The 25,441-nt window shown below is 41.0% G+C and overlaps 1 protein-coding gene across 2 annotated transcripts; it reads right to left on the bottom strand.

Annotated features, from left to right (window-relative positions):
• Positions 1-679: 679 nt before the first annotated feature.
• Positions 680-23,912, bottom strand: SPTY2D1 (SPT2 chromatin protein domain containing 1). Of its 2 annotated transcripts, XM_004752105.3 has the most exons (7): positions 23,699-23,912; positions 23,161-23,545; positions 11,616-11,730; positions 9,289-10,890; positions 7,492-7,663; positions 5,146-5,223; positions 680-3,880 (listed from the first exon to the last, which is right to left on the bottom strand). In XM_004752105.3, the coding sequence occupies exons 2-7, from the start codon at positions 23,218-23,220 to the stop codon at positions 3,787-3,789; spliced, it is 2,121 nt and encodes a 706-aa protein (XP_004752162.1). In that variant the 5' UTR covers positions 23,221-23,545; positions 23,699-23,912; the 3' UTR covers positions 680-3,786. The 2 variants fall into 2 exon arrangements, with proteins under 2 accessions (XP_004752162.1, XP_044922077.1); XM_045066142.1 differs by lacking the exon at positions 23,161-23,545 and having other exon boundaries at positions 23,699-23,911.
• Between the last annotated feature and the right edge of the window lie 1,529 nt (positions 23,913-25,441).

Genomic DNA, 25,441 nt, shown 5'->3' with positions numbered 1-25,441 from the left:
TTATGTGACCAAGACTGTATCTCATCCAGTTAAGTGCCTGCATTCTCTGGCTGCACAGCTGTGCCCATTTGCCTCCTACATATCCCAAACGACTCATCTCAAGTTATTTCAGGCTCTATTATAAAGGGATCAGAACCGGGGCGCCTGGGTGGCTCAGTGGGTTAAGCCGCTGCCTTCGGCTCAGGTCATGATCTCAGGGTCCTGGGATCGAGTCCCGCATCGGGCTCTCTGCTCAGCAGAGAGCCTGCTTCCCTCTCTCTCTCTCTCTGCCTGCCTCTCCGACTACTTGTGATTTCTCTCTGTCAAATAAATAAATAAAATCTTTAAAAAAAAAAAAAAAAAAAAAAAAAAAAAAAAAGGGATCAGAACCTGCTCATTTTCTTGACAAGAACTATATACCCAGTTCTTCTTCCTTCCAGTTTCCTGAGTATACCTCCAAACAATTCTCCTAACCTGGGTATCTGGTAGCAGACCAGCTCTTAAGCTGGTGGGGGTGGGAGAGGTGTCAGTTGTGAGCGGACACGAATGTGTCAGGGGGAAAGAACAGTTGTGTGTGTATAAGGAGGCAAATCCCACCTTAAGTCTGATGAGCCTACTGGGGGTTCTAGCTGAGAAAATGTTCAGGGCGATGGGAGAAGTAATATCTGAGTTTTGGTAAATAAAGGCAAACCAGTGAAAATATCAATAAAATATTTTTAATGCCTACAATTTCTTTTATACATAAATTGCAAAACTTTCACCTGTATATGCAAAAGTAGATTCTCTTGCAGGTCAACAGCACCAGAAAACAAGCTAAGCTAGGTAAATGTTTTCTTTTTTAAAACTTGATTTGTCCATTATGTAGAAAGACATGATGGATTTAATAACTCCAAAGAAATCTATATCTCACTCTTAAGCATACACTGAACACCTGAATATTTATTTTATCACATCCACTCACAAAATAAATAGTAGTCTAATATATTCAGCACATTGAAAATAAACCAACCAGTCTCTCTTCATATATTTATTCTCTTTCCAAACATGTTTTGGTCTCGTGCTATATCTCAGAAATGTACTAATAGCTGCTTTTAAGTTACAAAATACAAAACAGTAATTTCTTGGAGAGAATCTTGGGGTAACATTAAAAAAATGAAATTTCGAGTTCCCATATACGTTCTTTTTTGTTAACAGTCTTTGAACCCTCTCCTGGCGCACATGTAAGGCTGTCTGTGACATGTGGTACCCTGGCCTCCAAGGGACATAACTGCATTTACAGTTTAGAGAAAATACAAAGACAAGTTCTGAAAGTAGCTTGAAAAGAAAGTGCCCCTTGCTTTGACATAGCAACATCAAAAGCAAGTGGGACTGTGCAATCAGAGCCATATGAGTTTTATGAAAACTACTTTCCTTTCACATCATCTGTAGAGAATGCCACACCCATGATCATGTAACATTACAATCGTGAAATAACATTACTACATTCGTGAATTAACATTACCCAATAAAAGGCACATCTTCAGATATTGAATTAATAAAATCTGAAAACCAAAATGGTAGAGGATACGTTAAAAACCAAGCACTTAATTTGTAAACCTTGATAAAATAACAGCTTATTCCAGTTTCTTCAAAGGATTTGTGGGCTTTTCGAAAGAGTGGTCAGGAACTGCAGAACAAAATGGAAGACAGGATTTGGAAACAAGGCCAAGACTAATCTAAAAGACTTTCTCAGGACTTTCTTTTTAACTGAGCTACAGAAGTGCCCTTTTATAATGCTGATGCTGAAGAATAACATCCGTAGAAGAAATGCATTCAAAAGTGATACCTAAGGACACAACCTTTTCAAGGTCTGGAACTTTTATTATCTAGCACAGTGGTGCCTTTAAGTACAAATAACTGCATATTGAATAAAGTGCTAGTAAACTTTAAGCCACGAGAAATCTTTTGGCTATGATAAGCACTTGATTGTAATAGATTTTCAAAGTCTGCATATTGAAAAATACATCCAAGAAAAAATCGTTTGAAGGGGGGCAGGGGGGGAAGCACAAGAGTGACAGCAAAGGAAATAATGTTCCAAACCTGTTTCATTACATGAACAGCACACTACCTTTAAATCAATTTCACTGAAGATATTTGAAATGGGTGAGAGGCAGCTGATAGGATTTTCTGCCAGTGTAACAGTGGTGTGTGGATGTTAGAAAGGGTGTTATTCCTAGTGATGAATACATCTTTCACAGGATTCAGCTTCGAAGTTAAATCCTTAAACTTTTGAAATTTGAAACTCAATTCAAAATGAGAGAGTCTTAAGGGCCTGGGTCACATGGCTATCCCGTTAAAGGAGGTTAACAACAGTCATCTCTACTACCAAACTAGAATAAAGCTTTATGGATAAAAAGGAATACATGAAAGCAACCTGGAACTGTTTTACAAGCTTATGTCCCACTGCCCCCAACCCTCCACATTTAGAACCTAGGACAAATACTCTCTAGCATCGTATCTCATTTTCTGTTGTTGACTTTCCTTGAGACTTGGCTTCTCTCCAGCCAGAATCTATGTCAGCCTGACTGGAATGGCCAGGATTTGAGACTTAAGAGATATCAGTCTATAAATATGACTTGAAAAAAGTGAGAATGAAGAAAGTTCCACAGCCCAGTGAAACACTAGTAACAGGGAACATCCTTTCCAACTTGGGAAAAACATCTCTTCACAGTGCATAGTTTGAAATAAAAGTGCAATATGGGCAAAAGAGAAGGTGGCGCTCTTGATACACATGAATTTAGTTTTTGGTTTTTGCCATTAATTGCTAAAGAATTTAAGATAAAATGCAGTCATTATATCAAGAGGTACAGGGGTACCTTTTCCAAAATATTTTTATAATGAAGGAAGAGAATAAAAGGGAGTCTCCCATGTTACTTCCTCAGTTTTTAAACTATTACTCTTCCAAATCTAATGTTTGAATAAAATAAGCATTTTTCTTCAATATAAAAATGAATTTTATAGATAAAAATCAATCAGCACAGTGACCTTGTCTATTTTATACTAAAGCCAACATAACAGTATATCTGAAAGGAAAACTTGGAAACATATATTTTTAAAACTAAATGGCATAACTTGTATTTTAACTTGAAAAAAAATTTTTAATTGCCTTATCACCTAAATTAGTGAATAAGAATGCTCAGCATCCAATCCACAAATAATGCAGAATACAGTATAATTTATTCTACTTTTTACTTCAGTCACAGAGATGATATCCATATGATAATTATAAAGCCTACTCTACATTTTCAAGTTCTCAATCCAAACATATAGATTAGGACAGGTCACTTTATTGCTGGCAACATTCATGGAAGGGGCCAGGTTCCTCATTGAAAGACAAAGTTAATTGGGAGCCTAATTGGGAGCCGGGCAGTTCCCTACTCACACGTCAGCAGAATTATGAAGTCATGAGGCAATCCTTTTTGTTTCCTTTTCGAAGTAGCAAAGGAACAATGTTAAGATTGGCTGGCTGGTGAGTGGCCCCACCTTAAGAGTGCATAGCTCATCAGGATCAAGGCTGGCACCTGTGAACAGTTAACTTCCTAAGAGCACTCAACTGGGCATTCTATCATCTGCATTACAGATTTAACCCTGGAAAGTATTTGAAAATACTTTATGCTCCAATGACAGCCTGCAAATGACAGTATGCATTCCTTCTCCTTGAGTACCCAAGTATAAATCTAAAATCATAAAGGGGATTCTTCATTCTGAAGGCAGGACCTCCTTGCAACAGAGTCTCCAGAATTTCACAAAAATAAATACAAGCAGCAGCTAACGCTTCTTCAGCTTCTTGGCCTTTCGACGCTTCATTTCTTCTTCTTCACGTCTCATTTCCTCTAAGTCCTCCTGCATACCTAGTCTTAAACTGTCAAAAAAAAAAAAAAGTAATTGTCAATATACATGAAATTAACACTTTAAAAATTAAAAGCAAAAAAAATTTTTTTTTAATTTTATTTATTTGACAGACAGAGATCACAAGCAGGCAGAGAGAGAGAGGGAAGCAGGCTCCCTGCCGAGCAGAGCCTGATGTGGGGCTCGATCCCAGGACCCTGGGATCACGACCTGAGCCGAAGGCAGAGGCTTTAACCCACTGAGCCACCCAGGCGCCCCAAAAGCGAAATTTAAACTGAGAGCTCACATGGAATGTGCTGATGCATTAAAAATGCCTCAAAGCTTTACCACTGAAAACAAACTAGCAGGTGTACTTTTTACTAGGAGCCTCTGCCACTGACTTCACTTACAGTAGAAAAAAGACCTCAAATAAAACCTCAACACAAAATATCTTAATGTTCCCAATAAAGTAGTAAAATATAAATTACTTATGATTAACAGCTTTTAAAAATAAGAAAATTTAGTCAATAAATAAAATAACATTCTATATTTATCCCCTCCCTCCATTCATATCACTTCTCAGATCCCTAATGCCAGTAGTTGTATAGGTTAGCAAGACAGAGATGTGTCTGATATAGAAAGGGAATTAAGGATGGGGAAAGAGGGGTGTCTGCCTTTGGCTCAGGTCATGATCCCAGGGTCCTGGGAATGAGCGTGGCATCAGGCTCCTGCTCAGTGGGGAATCTATTTCCCCCTCTGCCTCTGCTCCCACTCTTGCTGTCAAATAAATAAATGAAATCTTTAAAAAAAAAAAAAAAAAGGGCGCCTGGATGGGTCAGTGGGTTAAGCCTCTGCCTTCAGCTCAGATCACGATCCCAGGGTCCTGGGATCGAGCCCCACATCGGGCGCTCTGCTCAGCAGGGAGCCTGCTTCCCCCCCACCCCTTCTCTCTGCCTGCCTCTCTGCCTGCTTGTGATCTCTGTCTGTCAAATAAATAACAAGAACACATTGCAATGAGATGAGAGGCGGCTTCCAGCACTTACTGCGTGCCTATATGGGTGAGGCACTGCACTAGGCAACTTGGTACACATTATTTTAATACGGTACCTCAGTAAGTAAAAACCGTAAATTCTCATTTTACAAACAAGACAACAGATTTGAAAACGCACAGCAAGTAAGCAGGATTTTAATTCAGAACTATGTGGCTCAAAGCTGCTGCTCCCAATGGTGCATGCAACTGAAGCATGAAACAGAACGTTCAGGACATTTCTACACAAATGTGTTAAGTTTTGTGCTTACCTCTTTGCTTCTTCCTTCTGCTGTTCTTTCCAACTACTCTCCATGTAACGTAAGGCATAATCGCTTTCATCTTTGTATCTGATAAGAGGAAATCAACGTTATTAAAAAAGTCCAACTTCCCAGTTTTTAAAAGGAACTGCCAACCTCCTGGTTTAAAAAATCAGGATCTTTAGAACAGAAACACACACAGAATTACTCTTTCTTGCTTGTCAAGGAGTGAGGGGGGTAGAGGATGGGTTGAGGGGAGTTTCTGAAAGCAACTATTCCTGAATTTCATGTTGATCGCGATACCAATCCAAAGATGTTCACCTCTTTCACCTCTAGTTACAGGATAGTTTATATTAAAATTCTGAAAGTACAATATCCATGAAATCATTATATACATATTAATCTCATTTGAGCTTCATGAGAAAGGGAAGGACTTTAGAACAGAGACTGAAGGAGCGCCTGGGTGGCTCTGTCAGTTAAGCATCTGCTTTCGGCTCAGGTCATGATTCCAGGTTCCTGCGAATGAGCTCTTCATCGGGCTCCCTGCTCAGTGGAAAGCCTGTTTCTCCATCCCCCTACTACTACCCCTGCTTTTGTGCTGTCAAATAAATAAATATCTTTAAAAAAAAAAAAAAAAAAAGAATAGGCACTGAAGCAGGCAGAATAGTGGCTTGATCAAGAGAATGTAACTAGCTAATGACATTACTAATATTAGATATTTAAATCTGATTTTTCTTCCAGTTCTTTTTACTACTAAATACCTTTTTTTTTTTTTTTGGACATAGAGATTTTTTTTATTTGACACAGAGAGGGAGAGCACAAGCAGGGAGAGCAGCAAAGAGAGAGAGAGAAGCAGGATGTCTGCCGAGCAGGAAGCCTGATGCAGGAATCAATCCCAGGACCCGTGACCTGAGCTGAAGGCAGACGCTTAACAGACTGAGCCACCTAGGTTCCCTAAATATTTATTTATTTAATTTATTTAAAATATCTTAAAAAAAAAAAAACACCTTTTCTTAGGATTGCCTTCTAACTTCTCATATTTGATGGCTTTAAAGAAGATGGCAAATGTCGAGCGATAGGCACTAAGATAAGTCCCTTCTGTTTTACACATATACTATATTTAATCCTTCTAGATGCCATTTTTAATTTATTTGAGAGAGAAAAGAGAGAGTGAGCAGAGGGAGGGGCAGAGACAGTGTCTCAAACGGACTCCACACAAGCTCAGAAGTTAATGTGGGGCTTGATCTCACGACCTTAGGATCACCACCTGAGCTGAAACCAAGTGTCTGCTCAACTGACTTTGTCACCCTGGTGTCCCCTTCTGGATGTCATTCTAAAAATAATTCACTCAAGGGGTGCCTGGGTGGCTCAGTGGGTTGAAGCCTCTGCCTTCGGCTCAGGTCATGATCTCAAGGTCCTGGGATCAAGCCCCGCACCAGGCTCTCTGCTCAGCAGGGAGCCTGCTTCCTCCCCACCTCTGCCTGCCTCTCTGCCTACTTGTGATCTCTGTCAAATAAATAAATAAAATCTTAAAAAAAAAAGAAACAAAACAACTTCACTCAATTTTTTTCAGCTAGTAAGTGGCAGAACTTATATTCAAACCCTGAACTGTCCTCTATACAAGGCTTCTCAAACTTTAATGTGCATATGAATTACCTGGGAGCCTTATAAAGGTGATTTAGATTTGGCAGCTCTGAAATGGGGCCTGAGCCTGCTGGGGCCTTTCTGATTCTGTTGTCAGGTGATATCAGTGATTTTGGTCCCATACTGACCACTGTCCAGGGACCACACTTTTGAGCAGCACAGCTTTTTACATCAAATGAAAAGCAGATGTCAGATCAGACCAGCTTTCAACGTAGCTCTGTGGATGGCGAGTTAAAAGCCAATCTAGTGCTCCAACAGTAAACTGCTTCACTCTCATTAAATATACATCCTATAAAGAGTTTAAAAAGGTATTTTTGGGGGGCACCTGGGTGGCTCAGTGGATTAAGCCTCTGCCTTCGGCTCAGGTCATGATCTCAGGGTCCTGGGATCAAGCCCCGCATGGGACTCTCTGCTCAGCAGGGAGCCTGCTTCCCCCTCTCTCTCTGCCTCCTCTCTGCCTCCTTGTGATCTCTCTCTCTGTCAAATAAATAATAAAATCTTAAAAAAAAAAAAGGTATTCTTGGCATGCAACTACACAAAAATTTGACTTGATTCTTAAATATTAAATGCCAAAAGAGTACATCTAAAGAATAATCCTATAGTTCCTAATAAAGAATTGTGTTCAATGCCTCTACTACTATTGTTTGCTTTGACTTCACAGCATGAGTCATTCAAAACAAGTGTATCATTTGTCTAAATCTTCTTTAGTCTTACTTTTTTCGGTCATAGCCAAAGATCTCTCGAATGTGCTTGGATATTTCTTCCTGAGGTTCTCCTTCATCTTCAATAAAATCTTCCATTTCCGAGTCATATTCATCATCATCTTCCTCCTCTTCATATTCTCGCTGCCTTTTGTAACCACTAGGGAAGGGAGGTCTTTGAGAAACTTAAGAAGAGAAAAGCCATTATTTATGTGAGTATTAAAACTGAAAGTAGTCCCAACAAAGTTCACATAAACTGAGATTTTGAGAACTCATTAAGACAGTATCCTGGGGCGCCTGGGTGGCTCAGTGGGTTAAGCCGCTGCCTTCGGCTCAGGTCATGATCTCAGGGTCCTGGGATCGAGTCCCACATCCGGCTCTCTGCTCAGCAGGGAGCCTGCTTCCCTCTCTCTCTCTGCCTGCCTCTCCATCTACTTGTGATTTCTCTCTGTCAAATACATAAAATCTTTAAAATGCAAACTATTAAAAAAAAAAAAAAGACAGTATCCTCAAAAACCAGAGTCAGCGTGCTGGCCGGTAGCAGGGAGTCATTATTACATCATCCCCGCTGCTTCGTGTTGTTTATAAATGGCTTACTGGAAGCATCTGTTACATTTTCTAGCCTAGCAATTCCCTTCCTTCTGGATTTAAAAAACTGGTAAAATTAAAAAAACAAAATAGCTTACAGGATCATTAACTTTTAGTTTTACCAAGAAAAGACATTCAAAGCTAACAACCTACCATCTACTATCACCATAACTTAGGTACATTTTTTAGAAGTTCAACAAGATAAGAAAGATTCCCAGAATTATGGATAAATTGTTCAAAATGAGTAAGGCTAACTTTAAAAAAACTCACTATATTATCCTTATTTTGTCATTTTGCCAAAAGACTGATTAAAGCTTTGCAGAAGACAGACACTGATCAGTGGACTAGCACTGGGAACAACTGCTTTCTAGTCCTTGATTAGAGTTCCTCCTTCTGTTGCTCTCAAGTTATTGTTAATATGCATGGCCTATCTCCTCAGCGCAGGGTTTCCTTCTCAACCTCTGCACTACTGACATTTGGGGCCAGATCATTTTTTGTTGTGAGGAGACTGTACTGTGCACTGTAGGGTGACAGCGGCATCTCTGGCCTCTATCTCAAAGATGCCAGGAGCATCCCTACCCCCAGCTGTGTCAGACAAAAAGGTCTCCAGACACTGCCAAATGTTCACGGAGCATCAGAATCATCCTTGGTTGAGAACCAAGGTTCTAGATGAATTAAGAAGTTTAAAGCATGGATCTCATGTTTTGTTTCTTTTTATATTCTCATGGCACCCAACAAGTAGTTTAACAAATGCTTATCACCATGAAGAAAAGCAGAAACACAAGGGCAATCAGAAACAGTTCCTGGTAGATGGTGGGTACTTAACAGATGTCTGATGAATAAACAATGCACCAAAAGGCTTCAACTGTACAAATATGGTCCAGCTTTTGAAGAAGAGTCTCTCTAGCCCTCGTGAAAAGGTAAAGATGAATTAACTCACTGAACCACATAAGGCATATACACTCACCCTGTCTTACAAATCACAGAGCCAAGTTTACTGCACTTGGAGATGTTACAGGGGTGAACACAGAGGGTCCTAGATAACTCTTTCTGAAGCCCTTTCCAAGTTATGATCACTCAAGGAACTCTTAACACAACATCAGGATTTTATCAACACAAGAGTATGTGGAAGGGTTCACAAGGCCTCTGGTTATCTAAAACAAAGTATTCTTTCCAATTCCCTGGTAACAAATAAATATTCTTAGGGTAAGGGACAATTTACCTTGAGCAGATCTGTAGCCAGATAAGGAAGGCTTCATTCCATTCATCTGTCCATTGCTGGATCGGCTAATTATATTCTTGGAAGAAATTGTTTCTGAGACAACGGTGCACTTGGGCTTTAGGGGGAGACTAGAGCTACCAACTGGTCGCCCAGGTCCCAAGCTGCTCACTGGTCTTCCGGGCCCTGAACTACTGACAGTCCGTCCAGCCAGAACTGAGCCACTTACTGATTGACCAGGGCCACTGACTGGCCGCCCAGGGCCACTGACTGGCCGCCCAGGACCACTGACTGGTCGCCCAGCGCCACTGACTGGCTGCCCAGGGCCACTAATTGGCCGCCCAGGGGGGCCAGAGCCACTCACTGGTCGTCGAAGGTCATGTGGACTGCGCATAGGTCGTCCAGGGCCACCAGAGCTGCCCATAGCTCTCCCAGAACCACCTGAGCCACTGGTGGGTCGCCCAGGGCCACTTGAGCTGCCTGCAGGGTGCCCAGGGCCACCTGTACCACTGAGCGTCCGTCCGGAGAGACTTAAGTCACTGGCTGGCCTCTTGGTCCCACTGACCGATCGCTCAGGTCCTGAGCTGGAGGAGCTGCCATTCTGGCGCCTGGGCACAGGGCCAGAACTAACTGTAGGCTGAGCAGTCCCTGTCCCAGGCCGTCCAGAAGCTGCGCTGGAGCTACTGCTTGGCTGCCTGGTACCTGGACTCTTAGCTTTATTGTGTGGGGTAATCATGAGCCCAGGCTTGGAATGGCTAGGATGGGGAGGAGATTTTTTGGCTTTGTGCTCAGTAGCAGATTTCTGAGTCCCTTTAGCAGAAGTCTTTGGGACACTTGGTGAATAGGTACTGGAGTGGGGCTTTCCAGCACCATTGAAGACAGGTCTGTCATGGCTCTCACGAAGTAAGGGTTGAGAACAATTGACAGATCCTGCTTTGGTCCTCTCTCCTGGCATGGATTTGGATGAAGACACACCTAAGTGTTTCTCAATGGCTGTGCTGGGTCTGGATTTCTTCTCAGCATGAGGAAGGGGAGTACCCCTGGCAGAAGGATGCTTGCTAAGTTTTGTGCCCACACTTTCTTTCTGAGAGGGTGCCTTTTTGGTTGGAGGTAGTCTTGCATCTGTCTCAAGTCTCCTTTTCCTCTGCTTTCTTTCAAGAAATTCTCGCTCCCTAAGTTCTTCTGCAGTCATAGGCCGCTCTTCTGTTTTCTTCACTGCCTTAATCTCCACTGGTTCGTACTGCTTTTTCTCAGCCAGCCTGAGTAGATCAGTGAAGTTCATGAGCGGTGGGGCACTTTTAAGGGGGACCTTTGGTTTGCTTTCAACTTTGGGAGGTTCTTGCTCTTCCTCATACTCCTGCTCTGACTCTGCTTGATTGTATTCTAAGAATTCATCTTCTTCTTCCATCTCATACTCTTGTTCTGTTCCCTGGCTAGTGTGGCGCTCCACTGCCTGCCTCTTCTTTGACTTTTCCTCAACGGGAATCCCGTTGTAACCATGGAAATTATCCTTTGTCCTTTTGGCCATAGCTCTTGCTTTCTTGTCATGTTTTAGCTCAATTCTCTTTTTCACTAGTTCTTCTTTTCTCCTTTTCTCCTCTAAAGCTAAAAGAGACAAAACAAGAACAAAGTATTTCAAGGTCTGGAAGTCTCAAGCATTTCATCTGAAATCAATAGGGGACCAAAATACAAGCAAGACTCAAGTTTCAGTTTGAAGACATCTAGGAATGAAATGAGGAAGTCCTTTGAACAAGTATCTGTTGAGTCATCTTTACATAGTGAGTGGGTCACATATGGGTCTTTCAATATGACAAAGCAGGTGAGAAATTGGGCTTTTAGTTTTAAATATAGGAAGTAACTCGTACCAAACATATATCAAGTTAAACAGTAAGACCCATTTCACAGGCATTATTAATTATGAATAAATGAATACTTACATGTATTAAATCAGTTTCCTTGTCATTTGCCTGAGGTAAAACTACTGCTTGAGTTTACTGGTCTTCAAAAACTGTCCCTATTTTAACCTTTTAAGATAGCATTCTTGATAATAATAATAAAAATTAAAAAACAAAATATGTAGAAGCAGTTTCAAAATGAAGGTCCAAGAGTGGAATTCCTATTGGATCTACTATGGTCAAGTGGAAGATATGGTCACTACCCCAAAAGCTCTTCAGAGGAAATAACATATGCAATCCTCTAAATACAGCTGATTTAGACACATGCACAAATCCATTAGCCTATTATGTTATAACAAGCATCCACTAGTTAAGTACAAGCTAGTTGTGAAGGTGGAAGACTTTAAAATTGAGAATAAGATTACAAACACATACCTTTTTGCCTGAGCTCCTCTTCTTTTCTTCTGAGAAAAGCCTGAACGGCTGCAGACTGGACACCCTTAACTTTCGGGTCTTTTTTGGGAGGCCCCACTGCCAAACTATACCTTTTCTAAAAAGAAAAGGAGTGAGAGTTACAATCATTTCAACTTTTTAAAAATATATTTGCTATTAGGTGTAAGGCACCATGCCAAACAATCAAGAGGCTTAATTATTGACTGAAAAACTGATTCTGAATAATTAAGACATCATATAAGCCATATGAAAGCTTAACTATAAAATTTTGGTCTGAACAGAATTATGCATGACAGGTTTTAGGCATAGAATTTCTTTGTAACATCCTAAATAATGCATAAGTGAACAATTCAGAGAAATAACATTTTTGGGTTATTTTACCAAAAAGGTATTTGGACTGGGAGACTTTTGAAAAGAAATCGCCACTTAGAACAGACATTTTTTTCCCCCCAGATTTTATTTATTTATTTGACAGAGATTACAAGTAGGCAGAAAGGCAGGCAGAGAGAGGAAGGGAAGCAGGTTTCCTGCTGAGCAGAAAGCCCGATGAAGGGCTCAATCCCAGGACCCTGAGATCATGACCTAAGCTGAAGGCAGAGGCTTAACCCACTGAGCCACCCAGGTGCCCCTAGAACCGACTGTTTAAAGAAAAAATTTTTAAAGATTTTATTTATTTGAGAGAGAGAGAGAGAGAGAGAGAGAGGAAAAGCACGCGAGCTCGCGCAAAGGACAAGGTGGGGAGGGGCAAAGGGAAAGAGAGTGAAGCAGACTCCCAACAGAGCAAGAATGCAGGCGCAAGGAGTGGGGGGCAGGAGTGGAGGGTTGGCTCTACTCCAGGACTTTGGGATGGCGGCCTGAGCCAAAAGCAGAAGCTTAACCAACTGGGCCACCCAGGCACTCCTGGGTTGTTTTAAAATTCTGATTTAAAAAAACAAAAACAAAAACAAAAACAAAAAAACGGGGTGCCTGGATGGCTCAGTGGATTAGGCTGCTGCCTTCAGCTCGGGTCATGGTCTCGGAGTCCTGGGATTGAGCCCCGCATCAGGCTCTCTGCTTGGCAGGGAGCCTGCTCCCCCCCCCCTCTCTGCCTGACTCTCTGCCTACTTGTGATCTCTCTGTCAAATAAATAAATAAAATCTTAAAAAAAAAAAACCAAAAAACCCTTCCTTAGAACTAAGCCTTTCAAAGTCTAACTTTTCAAGCAAATAGAAAAAACTACTCATAAATTTTCTCCCCTGAGTACCTTATTCCAGGTTTTCTAGTAGAGACTCACGGCTACATAGGTTATTCTGTTTATAACATCAAACACTGAGATTTTACTTTGACCCTAGGCAAAGCAGATGGCAAACCACAGCTAAAAAGTATTTCAAAGAAATCTAAGCAGCAAGAAGTACCCAATTCTCTTATAACCTTTAACCGTAGCTCTTATGTTCATTAAATATATACATATTTTTTAAGATTATTTATTTATTTATGTATTTGACAGACAGAGATCACAAGCAGGCAGAGAGGCAAGCAGAGGGAGAGAGGGGGAGGCAGGCTCCCGCTCAGCAGAGAACCCGATGTGGGGCTTGATCCCAGGACCCTGGGATCATGACCCCGGCTGAAGGCAGAGGCTTAACCCACTGAGCCACCCAGGTGCCCCTATGTTCATTAAATATTAATATGCCACATAAACCATTTAGACAGGTTTCTACATCACCCAAAAAGTACTAACATTATCCTGGCACAGGTGGTATTTCTCTGTGCTTTGATTTTTATGTAATGACATTGGGAAATGACTACCACTATAGGTGTGTTAATCTGAACTATGATAGGAAAAAAATTTCCATTTTATGAGTGCATCATTAGAGGAATAACTCAGAATACAGAAAACAGAATAACTCAGATTAGGATGATTCAGCTCTAGGACCACTGCACATTAAATATATGGGTAAATAAGTTTTTAAATACCCTCCCTTATTAGTTAGATGACATTCTTATCTACGGTACCTGTTGTGCTAGTTAAAAAGGAAACACTAACCTCTGAACACAAATTGAGCTACTTAAGAACCAAAAATCTGATTCCCAAAATGTGCATGAAATTCCTAGAGGAAACCCAAAGGATCTATGCTTACTATGTGGCTGGAAAATATAAGGCATCCTGAAACAGGCTGGAAGTTCCAGCTACATTATTCACTGACAAAGCTGGCCACGGAAGCAGGCCCTAATCCAACCTGAAAATCCTGCATGATAGTGATGCTGCAACCTGACACACCCCCTGACCGAAATCCCAAGAGAGCATCCAGATTCCTTTCCCGGTCACTTTGGCTGAGTCACAATAAAATCCAGTAGTAAGTCTCTATGTTTGTAAATTCAATAGTAGGCCCTTTCCATTCCCTCTCCATATTTAAAGGAGAAAAGGAGAGGGAAAGGAACACTTAGAGAAGAATACTGCTTTACCTAACTAGCCAAATAAAATTGTCCTGATTTATAAGAACCTCAAACATAGACCTTATCTACAAGAAGTTCACCTTTTTCTAATGGAAGAGCCATCATGAATATGATTTAAGTTGCTTAAGACATAATACAGACTCATAAGGAGACACATACACACACTTCACCCTATCCCATTAGGTAGATTTGTAAGATGAAAGATGGATTCTTGTGTCTGCAACTACTTGGTCCATAGATTCACCTGCCAAATCGAAGCTTATACAAGGTTTCTCCCACAAAATATCAATATACATGTAGTGTTACCTTAAACAGCATTGGTTCATTATCTTGCTGTTACAGCAATGAGCACTTCCTAATTTGATTTCAGGATAGAAATCTTTCTTCCTAATCTGGGATTTCAAAAGATAGGTAATGGGATAGGACTAGCTGAAAAGCTACTCACGACTAAATACAAGCACCCAGAGAGAAAACAACAGTATCAATGGGGGCAGAGTTGACTAAGCTTCAGTCATTTGCATAACATCTTCAATAATTTTTGCCCTTGTAGTATGCCACCTGTATTTTTACTTATTTTAAGAGACCTAACACCATGACATTATTATAGTTTTACTTCAAACAATAATATCCATGAAATGACTTGTTTGAAAGGCCACATTTTTCCAAGTCATACTAAAATACAACCATTTTATATATATATTTATATATATATGTAATACACACACATATATATACACATATATATGCATATATATATATAAAAACTATGAGAACTAAGAGCATTTATGTATCACCTAAAATCACTGTACAGCCAGAGCTATATGCACTGAACTTTGGGAAACACCAAAAAGGAACTTAAAAATACAGGAAAGCCAGAACCCAAAGGAGGGGGTATTCAGGATCTCAGATTCACTCAGAAAAGAATTCCAAAAAGTATCCACCTATTTCCATCCATTCACACTGCCAATCTTATTTTATTTTTTATTTTTATTTTTTTTTTTTAAGATTTTATTTATTTATTTGACAGAGAGAATTCACAAGTAGATGGAGAGGCAGGCAGAGAGAGAGAGAGGGAAGCAGGCTCTCTGCTGAGCAGAGAGCCCGATGCGGGACTCGATCCCAGGACTCTGAGATCATGACCTGAGCCGAAGGCAGCGGCTTAACCCACTGAGCCACCCAGGCGCCCCACACTGCCAATTTTAAATTCAGCTTTTTTGTTCTAACACTCCGAATCCTCTAGCATACTTATTAAGCTGGCTTTACATTTAACCCAATAATTTTGCAGTACTTTTTGTCCTGTCCTGTGATGTAGAAGGAATTCAATGAATCTATAAAAAGTCTTATTTCATGGGTCTGCTAGGAAACAAGAAGGGCAAGGTTCTAACTTGATGAGGTTTAATCTTATTCACTGACATGAGCTGAATCATAATGAATAGTTGCTTAGATCCTTTGTAGCTTGATGCACTCAAAAGCCAATACCAGGTAAATACTGAAATATTCTCTTTAAAATATTCTCTTAGGCAAAGTTTAAGTCAAAACCTAGAAATCTGGGGTTAAAAAAAGGGGGGCTGGATCTTCACAGGTGATTTTCTTAACAGTTGTATTGAGATATAACTCACATACCATAAAATCTGCCCACTTAATGTGTACAGTTCATTGGTTTTTAGTATGTGTACAGTTCAGAGAGCTGAACAATCATTAGCATTACTGGATTCAAGACATTATCCCAAAAAAAGAAATCTCTTACCTTTTAGCAGTCATCCCCACTTCCTTTTGCCCCTCTGCCCCTGGCAACCACTCACCTACTTTCTGGCAACCACTAACTTACCTTCCTTTGCCAATTCTGGACATTTCATATAAATGAAATCATGTACCCGGTGTACATTATATAGTGATATGTATCACAATATAAGGTAAACTTTATAGGCCATAGACAAATGGTTATATATATGAGTGCTTATATAACATATGTAAGATTTTTCAATTTTAAAAACCCTTATTGTTAATTTTCACTTGACTCTACTATTAAGTTTGAAAATAGATGCCTTCCAAGGCCAAGAAAGTATCTTTGCGAGAATGCTCTATAAGTTAATTCTTAACATCCCTGAACTGAGAAATTGTAATTATTTCTCTGCCTTAACTAAAATTAAGAAATTATTAGTTTCTATGACCATTAAATGTTTCAGTAAGGATATCATTTTAATTCTTTTGGAGGAAAAACAGAATATATCTAAAACTTTATTTTTATTTTAAACCTAGAATGTTAAAATGACAATTATTTGAGTAATACCTGAGTAAATTTAAATTTAAATGGTGATAATGTAATTTTACTATTGTCAGTGTTGACTTCTCATAATTTTTTTTTTTTTTTTTGCTCAAATAAAAACTGAAAGAAAAAAAATGAAATCATACACTATATGGCTTCCATGGTCAATTTTATGTGTCAACTTGGCTAGGCTACAGCACTCGTTATTTAGTCCAACACTAATCTAGGTGTTGCTATGAAGGTATTCTGCAGGGATGGTTAACATCTGCAATCAGGTAACTTTAGGTAAAGCAGTTTACCCTCCATAATGGGGGTGGTATACATCTAATCAGTTGAAGGCCTTCAGAGCAGAAACTGATGTCTCAGAGAAGAAGATATTTGCCCTACAAATTTCAGACTTGCCAGCCCCCATAATTACATGAACCAATTTCCTAAAATAAATCCTATTGGTTCTGTTTCTCTGGGGAGCACCGAGTGATACAGGGGCCTTTTGTATTTTGGTATTTTCACTTAGTACAATGTTCTCTAGGTTCATGTTGTAAGATATAACAGTACTTCTTTTTATGGCTGAATATTTCACTGTGCTGATATACCACATTTTATCCATCATAAGTTGATGGGTATTTGTATTTACGTCTTGGCTACTATGAATATTGCTGCCATGAACACATATGTACAGTTTTTTCTGTGTGAGCACCATTTCTCTTGGGTATATCACTAGAGATCTTCCTAATATTGAGCTAGCCAGACCTTTCAAAGTGGGAGACTCTGATATCAAAAGATTTAAGATTTGTTGTAATAAAATATATTAGATAATCCCCTAGCCCTACAGTGGTAGCCCAGTAGAGAACCATGTTTTAAAAAGCCTCAGGCTGGCATTCTATTCTATTCTATTTAATAAAGCAGATCTATTTGGCACTTTTTCCTGCATCAGATGGTCACATTTAGCTCTAGCAGCAGCACATCAAGATGCACCCACCAATTCTGAATTGGATTCAAGGCACCAGGCTGCTTCATTGTTTGAGCTTCATGAAAAGCAGCTGGACAAGAGTTTCTTTTATCCTAAGTGTATCCATTTTATTACACTGCAAGCCAACTCAGTCATTCTGCTGGACCCCAATGAATGATCCACAGCAGTGAAGCTTATGCCATTTAAATACAGTATGAGAGATTTTGCCAAGATTTGTAATTCTGAAGCCAACAGACCTAAAAAACATTAACTCACTTTAAGACATATGTGTTCCTTGCATTGAAATTATACTGCCATGGTCAGATTAAGAAAATAAGGAGTTTTCTGTCTGGAAACCTGTGTTAACCAAATACATTATGCTGGAATCAATAGTCAATCCCTTCTTGAAAGTTGTTCTATACTCAGGAGATAACATATAGTTGTAATAGTAGGAAACATAAATTTCCTGACAGCTTTACATATACTAGAGATTTAGTATTGGTTAGAATTAGGAGTTAGGCATATTCAAAGAGTACTATCCTTGAATTTAATAATCATTACAGAATTTCTGACATGTTCTCAAAACACCATAGTCAGGTCTGGAAAATTAATGGTTTGCATTAGGCTTGCTTAGCTGGGTGGCTAAGAGGATAAAAATAAAACAAGTATGTTGGGGCACCTGGGTGGCTCAGTGGGTTAAGGCTCTGCCTTCAGCTCAGGTCATGATTCCAGGGTCCTGGGATCGAGCCCCGCATCGGGCTCTCTGCCCCACAGGGAACCTGCTTCCCCCTCTCCCTCTCTGCCTGCCTCTCTGCCTACTTGTGATCTCTCTCTGTCAAATGGATAAATAAAATCTTAAAAAACAAAACAAAACAAAAAAAACAAGTATGTTATTCAGGATTGCTATAGGATCAAATGTAAAATTTACTATTACTGTGTCTATAAAAATATACCTGATTATAAAATGTAGTATTAGATAGGTACCTCAGAGCCTCTAGTCCAACCTCTATGTTAGAAGTGGCCCCAAAGGGGCGCCTGGGTGGCTCAGTGGATTAGGGCCTCTGCCTTCGGCTCACGTCATGATCTCGGGGTTCTGGGATCGAGCCCCAATCGGGCTCTCTGCTCAGCGGGGAGCCTGCTTGCCCGCCCCCACCCCGCTCTTCCTGCCTCTCTGCCTACTTGTGATCTCTGTCAAATAAAAAATAAATAAATAATCTTTAAAAAAAGAAAAAAAAAAGAAAGAGAAGTGGCCCCAAAAGCACAACTGTGTATTTACTGGTTGTCACACAGTTTGCAACAGAGTGTGAATTAGAATCTAGGTCTCCTTGTTTCAGGTCCAAAAGTATTCCCACTACAACATGTCTGTCTCACTTCTAACATAATCCAACACTTTCATCATTTCAGCTCTAACCACAATCTTAAATGCCCCTCTTTAATCTCCATCTGCCTCTTGGATGGTGCCATGACCTCAAACAGGTCCACCACTTAATTTTCTAATCTTATCTTCCCTCACCCTCAGACTATTTCTGTTAACCATGCTGGCACTCTCCCAAACAGACTGTAAATCTCTCTCTACCCACCAGTTTCCAAAGTCTGTTGGTTTGCCCTTTAAGTTTCTCTCTCATCAGACTTGAGGAGAATTGCCATAAAAAAACCAAGAGTTATTGCCTAAAGCTATATTAGGCTGGAGTTAGGCTGGAATTAGGAAGCTGGATGGGTTTAGGCTTTATAGATGACAACCTTCCTCACATCCAATATACTCTTCATTTAACACAGGATCGTGATTAAGAGCAAGAACTCTGGAGCCAGGTGGCAAATTCCCTGCTCTGCCATTAGCAGCCCTGTCGCTTATTAGCTGTGTGACTTTAGGCAAGTTTCTTCATCTCTCTGGGCCTCAGTTTCCTCATCTGTAAAACAACCTTCCTTATATGGTCATTATAGTGATTAAATTAGTTAATATACACAGTGCTTAGAATAGCGCATGGCACCAAGTAAGCATTATAAATATTAACTTGTTATCACTATTGTTCAGAAGGTGATTCTCTTGGGTAAGAGAGAGAAAAGAATCTCTATGGAGGTTAGATTTTCTATAGACCTTCTCCCTAAAACACTGGTTAAGAAGTACTGCTCTAGGTTAGCAATCCAAAATTACTTCAGGCACTGGCAAAGTCATCTTCAGATGCAAGCATAGAGAGCAATCCCATTATAATTGATTACAGACCAAAAGTTGTAAAGTGACTGTCCACAGAAACAACTTTGTTGGCCTATACTGTTCTTTAAAAGGAAACAGGGGCACGTGGGTGGCTCAGCTGGATAACTGTCTGCCTTTGGTTCAGATCATGATTGGAATTGAGCCCTCTTCGGATCAGGCTCCCTGCTCAGTGGGGAGCCTGCTTCTCCCTCTGCCCCTCCTCCTGCTCGTGCTCTCTTTCTCATGCTTTCTCTCTCAAATAAATAAAGAAAATCTTTTTTTTTTTAAAGATTTATTTATTTGACAGAGAGAGATCACAAGTAGGCAGAGAGGCAGGCAGAGAGAGAGGAGGAAGCAGGCTCCCTGCTGAGCAGAGAGCCCGATGCGGGACTCGATCCCAGGACCCTGAGATCATGACCTGAGCCGAAGGCAGCGGCTTAACCCACTGAGCCACCCAGGCGTCCCAATAAAGAAAATCTTAAAAGAAATAAAAGGAAATACAACTACTATAACATATAGTAGGCTTCTTTTGAATACACAGAGTTTGGCCCGTATCATTTTATATCCAGACTACTTCACAAACTTACATTACCTACCTGGCCCTGCAGACATCTGAATTTCCCACCTCAGTTCAAGTCCCTAAGCTCCTTTTTCAGTACCTATATTCTTTTTGGGGGGGCAGGGGGAGAGAGAGGAAGAGAGGAAGAGAGAATCTTAAGTAGGCTCCACCCCTAGCACAAAGCCTGATTCAAGGCTCAGTCCCAGGACCCTGAGATCACAACTTCAGCTGAAATCAAGTCAGACAAAACAACTGTGCCACCCAGGCACCCCTCAGTATCAATATTCTCATCCTCAAGGGGCTACCACCCCCCAAACCCTTACATGAAGGCTGCTTCTTTACTCTTTGGTTTGAGGATCACACCGGAACTACAGTTATCTTGTCTGGGATGATTTTCAGAGTACAGCTGTAAGTAAGACCAAATAACTTGTCTCGTGCACTACAAGCCATCAATTATAGTTACCTGCAACCTACAAGAATCCATATTCCAAGCTCTACTATTCTATTAAAACAAGACACTTTATTTTTCCTAGAGGAACCAGGGAGAAAAAATTTAAGTCATGATTATCAAAAAAAATTTTGCTCCTTTAAACTTAAACAGAGCTTAAGATAATAACTGGTTACATCACCTTGATCAGCTGTTTTTTAAATTCAGTTTTCCATTGGGAAATGATAGCATGCCTAATATTGCTAGGCATGATGCAATATTTCCTTTGTTTTAACTAAAACATTATTATAAAGGTAACTACTTTTCCTAGGGAAAAAAAAAAACAGGGAAGAAAGAGGTTGCATTACAGAAATGTTCATTGCCTCTCAAACCAGATACAAAAGATACCTCTAAAAAAATGACACCCTGGAAAGAGTTCAAAGTGGCTGTCCAGGTGTTTTATACATTAGCCTCCCTTGGAGCTAATCAGTGCTAGTCACCCTATGCCCTCTCTATAGCAAAGGTCTGACATAGAAACTCTGAAGACTGAAATCTGAACATCAGCTCTAATAAGATCCAAATGGAAGGTGGGGAAGAAGAGGACTAAAGGGGAAATAAGAACCAAGCACTAGAGAGGGAAGGAGTTATACCTGTCAATTACTGCAAAGCCTCTGTGGTTCTCAGACCATCAATCAATCAATCAATAAAGCTTGTGTCAAATATGGATGGGTGTGTGTGTGTGTGTGTGTGTGACCTGAAATGTTTCTTTACTTGGATGATGGTTAAGATACCTGCTTTGCAATAATCTATTATACTGTACAATATATATTTCACAATTGATGGTGTGTTTTCAGAGGCTTTACTTTGAGCTGATAAAGTAACAGAATAATTAGATGAACCAAGTAAAAGCAAAATCATGGATTAAATTTAACTACTATCTTGCTCTGTTCCTCAACAGTTCCTTTTGTGATATACTGCATCTGATGTAAAAAGATAAGGATTATAATGGCATCTAAATCAAACTTCTAGGCCTACTAGCTTTTTGTGGGGGTTCGAGGGTAGGCTGGGGAAAGCATGTTTTCATAAAATACATGCTTACATTCCTCTATTAAATTTTAAATGACCTCACCAATTTATCTGTCTTTTGTGCTTCCAATCTTTTGTTATTTCAATCACAGATCTGTTGATAATGTACGTATTCTGAAATCTTCTGCCCTAAGAATACCTGCTTTTCTCTCAGCAGCTACTGGTTTTTAGAATAAGAGATGACAAACTTGGCTCTGATCCTTCTAAAGAATATTACTGGACATAAAGCTAGTATTATCTATGCTTTGACCGCCACTGAAATTCAGGACTTAATTATGCAAAGATGAATGGTTACCAGCTCCAATATTGATTTGTCTAGGAAATTTACAGTATTTGCAGGAAGTGAATTCTGTTGTTTAAGCTTTCAAAGGTTTAAGCCTATAACTTCCACCTGCAGATCTTATGACTCATGATTTAGGATAATGATTATTCAGAGTATTTGGGATGGGAAATGAATATAGAGCAATTTGATAATTATTATATTAACAGATATGTTTTATTTATCAGTTATTTTACTATCTTCAGATTAACATTTTCAAAAGGGTAAAAAAAAAAAAAAAGAAAAAGAAAAAAAAGGGCCAGCCTCAGAAGACAAGAAAAGCACAGGAGTGGGAAAAACAAACAAAACAAAACAAAACCACTGCAAATACACAAAAATCTAAGAAATGCAGAACGCATAGTGAGAGCTCAATAAATTCCAGTTGAATTGACTTTAACGGAGAGCTGTTTGAGCTCTACACCTCAGTGCTCAAACCGCAGGTATCACAATGCAGTTTGTCGGCTTACAGCTGTGCTGTGGGTACCATCTGAGGATCCAGAAATGATTAGTTTATGCAAAACAGCTACAACCCCGCAAACCAGGCACTCTCCATGACTTCAGCATGTAGATTTTAAAAGTCTTACACCGCTCTACGAACATTAGCGAACTGGCAAATATTACCGAGCAAATGGGACCCAGATTTCAAACAAAGACAAATCTGGAAGGCCACAAGTAAACGGAAGGTGAAACTGGCTCAGCCATTCTGTTGGCCAGGGACTTCGTGGAATCCGCTCAACTTCTCTTCCCAATAGAAAAGGTATTATTAACCCTTTGGGAGGATATAATTTTATCATTTCGTTGGCGGGGTGGGTGGGGCCACAAGTCAGAAAACTTGTTCGAGAAATCACACAGTGTTTAATCCCATCTTCGGCGGGAAATCAGCCAAAAAGCTGTAAGTCCCTAAAACCCCTGAAACTCCCTAACATACATGCTTTCTTCCCAACCCCTGTACTGAAGTTTACGCCGAAGCCAGAAACTACTAGTGAAAGATTCCACCATGTACCAGGCACGGTTTCACTCACCAACCTTCACGCAACTCTATGATACCCGCACTGCAAAGCCCACGTTGCAGGGGTGACTAAGCCAGCGAACTTCACTCTCCGGAAGGCTACCACCTCGCACTCCAAGCCCCTTTTCACCCGGGGTCCCCAGGAGTGCATACCCGAGAAAAGGAAATAAGGGGTCCAGGTCTTCCCTCTCCCAGAGAGGACAGGCGGATGCCTGGAAGTTCCACGGGCCACAAATTCCAAACTTGAAGATTCCCTAATCCCCACAGTAGCGCCCGGCTGGTACTTACCGGCACGTTGTTGACACCCTGTCCTTTGGAGGCTATCAGGAGAATTTCCCTGAAATCCATGTTGGCTGAGGCGGAGACACTGGGCCAGGCTTTCGGAAAGAAGCGAAAGTACGCCTTACCGAAGCGCCCAGCAACAGCCAAGTGAACTGCCTGGCCCACCCCTCTCCCACCCCTCCCCAACACGACCACTTCCGGCGCCTTCCAATGCCGTCTGCCCGCCCCTTTTCCTCTTGCGGCCTATATCCTTTCAGGCCCGGCGCTCCGCTCGCGAGTCTCCGGCGTAACTTCCGCTTTCAGGCTCCAGACGCGTAGAACGTGATACGTGGCTGCTGGCGTTAGCTCGGAGGGGCGGGACAAGGCCCTTCACCGACCAAGGAGACGCGGCCTAGTAAAATGAGGGGCGTGGCTAAGGGAGAGAGCGGCTGCCCTGGAGGCCGGGGCGCGCGACCTGATTATCTCGGTGTTCCTTGTGAGCTCTGAGTAGGGTGAGCGAGGGGTGGGAGGAGTAGGAGGGCTGGGAGGGTGAGGGGTTACTTACCAGGCCTCGGCTCGTTGGGTGTCACGGGTGGGCGCTCAGGTCCGAAACGGCGGGGCCTCAACAGCTGAGCCGACAGGTCTCGAGCAGGGGGTTTCAGTTACCGGTTTCTAGACGCTCGTGAAGTTGCGCAGGCGCACACGGTACGGACCAGTCCTCAGTGTTGGATACACATTACTCATTCGGTCCTGGCACATGGTGTGTGCTCACCTCCTACACAGATGCATGCTTGTCATGTATAGATGCGCAGACTAGTGCTTTTGTCTCATCTAATTAATAAGCTTCACGTAGTGGACGAATGAATTCTTTGCATACAGACCCAGTCTAGACAAAACTTGGCGCACTGATGAAACATACATATATTTTCCATATTAATTGGGAGTCCAGTCTCGGCTTCCTTTTAAGAGTATCTGGGCCCTGTAAAGTCGTCTCCTTCAGTAAACTACACTAATTAGACCCGGGGTGGGAATAAGCCTCGACTGGTTGGTAACTAATTGGACGATCTTTTCAGTGTGATGGAAATGTTCCCAAACTGGATCGTGGTGATGATTGTGCTGTAAATTTACGAAAACTCATTGTACACTTCGGTGAGTTTTGCAGCATGTAAATTATACCTAAGTAAAGTTGTTTTAAAGTATTAGGCAAAGCTCCTTGGTCTTACTCTTTACAACTAAAGTTTTAATGCTGAGCTGCGGCCCTGACTGCATGTCTCTATTTAAGGCTGCCCCAAAACAGACCCAGATGAAGACTTAGACTGATGGAAGACCTGGAATTCACAACCTTCCTATTCCTTCCAAAGAGGCCAGCGTAACTTACAGCTCACTTATGCTATACATTCTTTTCAGATACAGGCCCACCTACTTGAAGTAGTTCTCACTTGTAGGAGGCCAACTCTACAAATATTTCTCCATCACTATCACAGATTATGAAGAAGCTTGAGTGTAATGTACTGGAAAAGCTAGCAGATCTTAGGGGCCTCAACTGTAAAAAATCAAAACTAAGATTTTTGAATTTCCTTCAAGTGATTCTCTCTAATTCAGCAGGGAGGGTCATCTTTCAGTGTCTTCTGATTGTTCTTAGGATAAAGACAAATCTTAATCCTAACTGTAGTTGTTTTTTTTTTTTTTTTAAGATTTTATTTACTTATTTGACAGAGACAGATCACAAGTAGGCAGAGAGGCAGGCAGAGAGAGAGAGAGGAGGAAGCAGGCTCCCTGCTGAGCAGAGAGCCCGATGCGGGACTTGATCCCAGGACCCTGAGATCATGACCTGAGCCGACGGCAGCGGCTTAACCCACTGAGCCACCCAGGTGCCCAATCTTAACTGTAGTTTTAAGGACTGCCATGATTTGCCCTGGCCCACTTCTGTAACCTCATCAGCTCTACATTTCATTCCCTTATTTGTGCCAAGCTCTCTTCCACTCCAGGACCTTCCCCCTTTTTTCTTCTTTGCCTGCTCTGCTCCTTCTAAACTTTGCTGGGCCAGCTGTAACTCATCTTTCATCATGGCCTTTAGTGAGTGGTTATCTGGGTTTAAGCCCCACTTCTGTTGATTTCTAGGTATTGTTTGACTTTAGTCAGGGCTTGACTGTACATCAGTTTAATCTATAAAATGAAAATAATAGTGTTATTAAAAGATTACTGTAAAATAATTCAAGTAAGGTTACCATGGCTGTTACAGGCTGAGTTGTCTGCCCCCAGAATTCATATGAGGTCCTAATCCTCAGGACCTCCCAAGTGTGACCAT

This window comes from Mustela putorius, unplaced genomic scaffold (genome assembly GCF_011764305.1).
Source record: "Mustela putorius furo isolate JIRA1106 unplaced genomic scaffold, ASM1176430v1.1 tig00003859_pilon_pilon_pilon, whole genome shotgun sequence".
NCBI classification, from domain to species: domain Eukaryota; kingdom Metazoa; phylum Chordata; class Mammalia; order Carnivora; family Mustelidae; genus Mustela; species Mustela putorius.
Note: the sequence above shows the minus strand (reverse complement) of the source record. Positions and strands in the feature narration are given on the sequence as shown.

Coding starts and splice junctions, on each gene's coding strand:
- SPTY2D1 (XM_004752105.3), bottom strand. CDS start 23,220: ATGGATTTCAGGGAAATTCTCCTGATAGCCTCCAAAGGACAGGGTGTC. Junction 10,891..11,615: donor AGAGGAGCTCAGGCAAAAAG/GTATGTGTTTGT, acceptor TGTCTCTTTTAG/CTTTAGAGGAGAAAAGGAGA. Junction 7,664..9,288: donor TGGCTACAGATCTGCTCAAG/GTAAATTGTCCC, acceptor TCTCTTCTTAAG/TTTCTCAAAGACCTCCCTTC.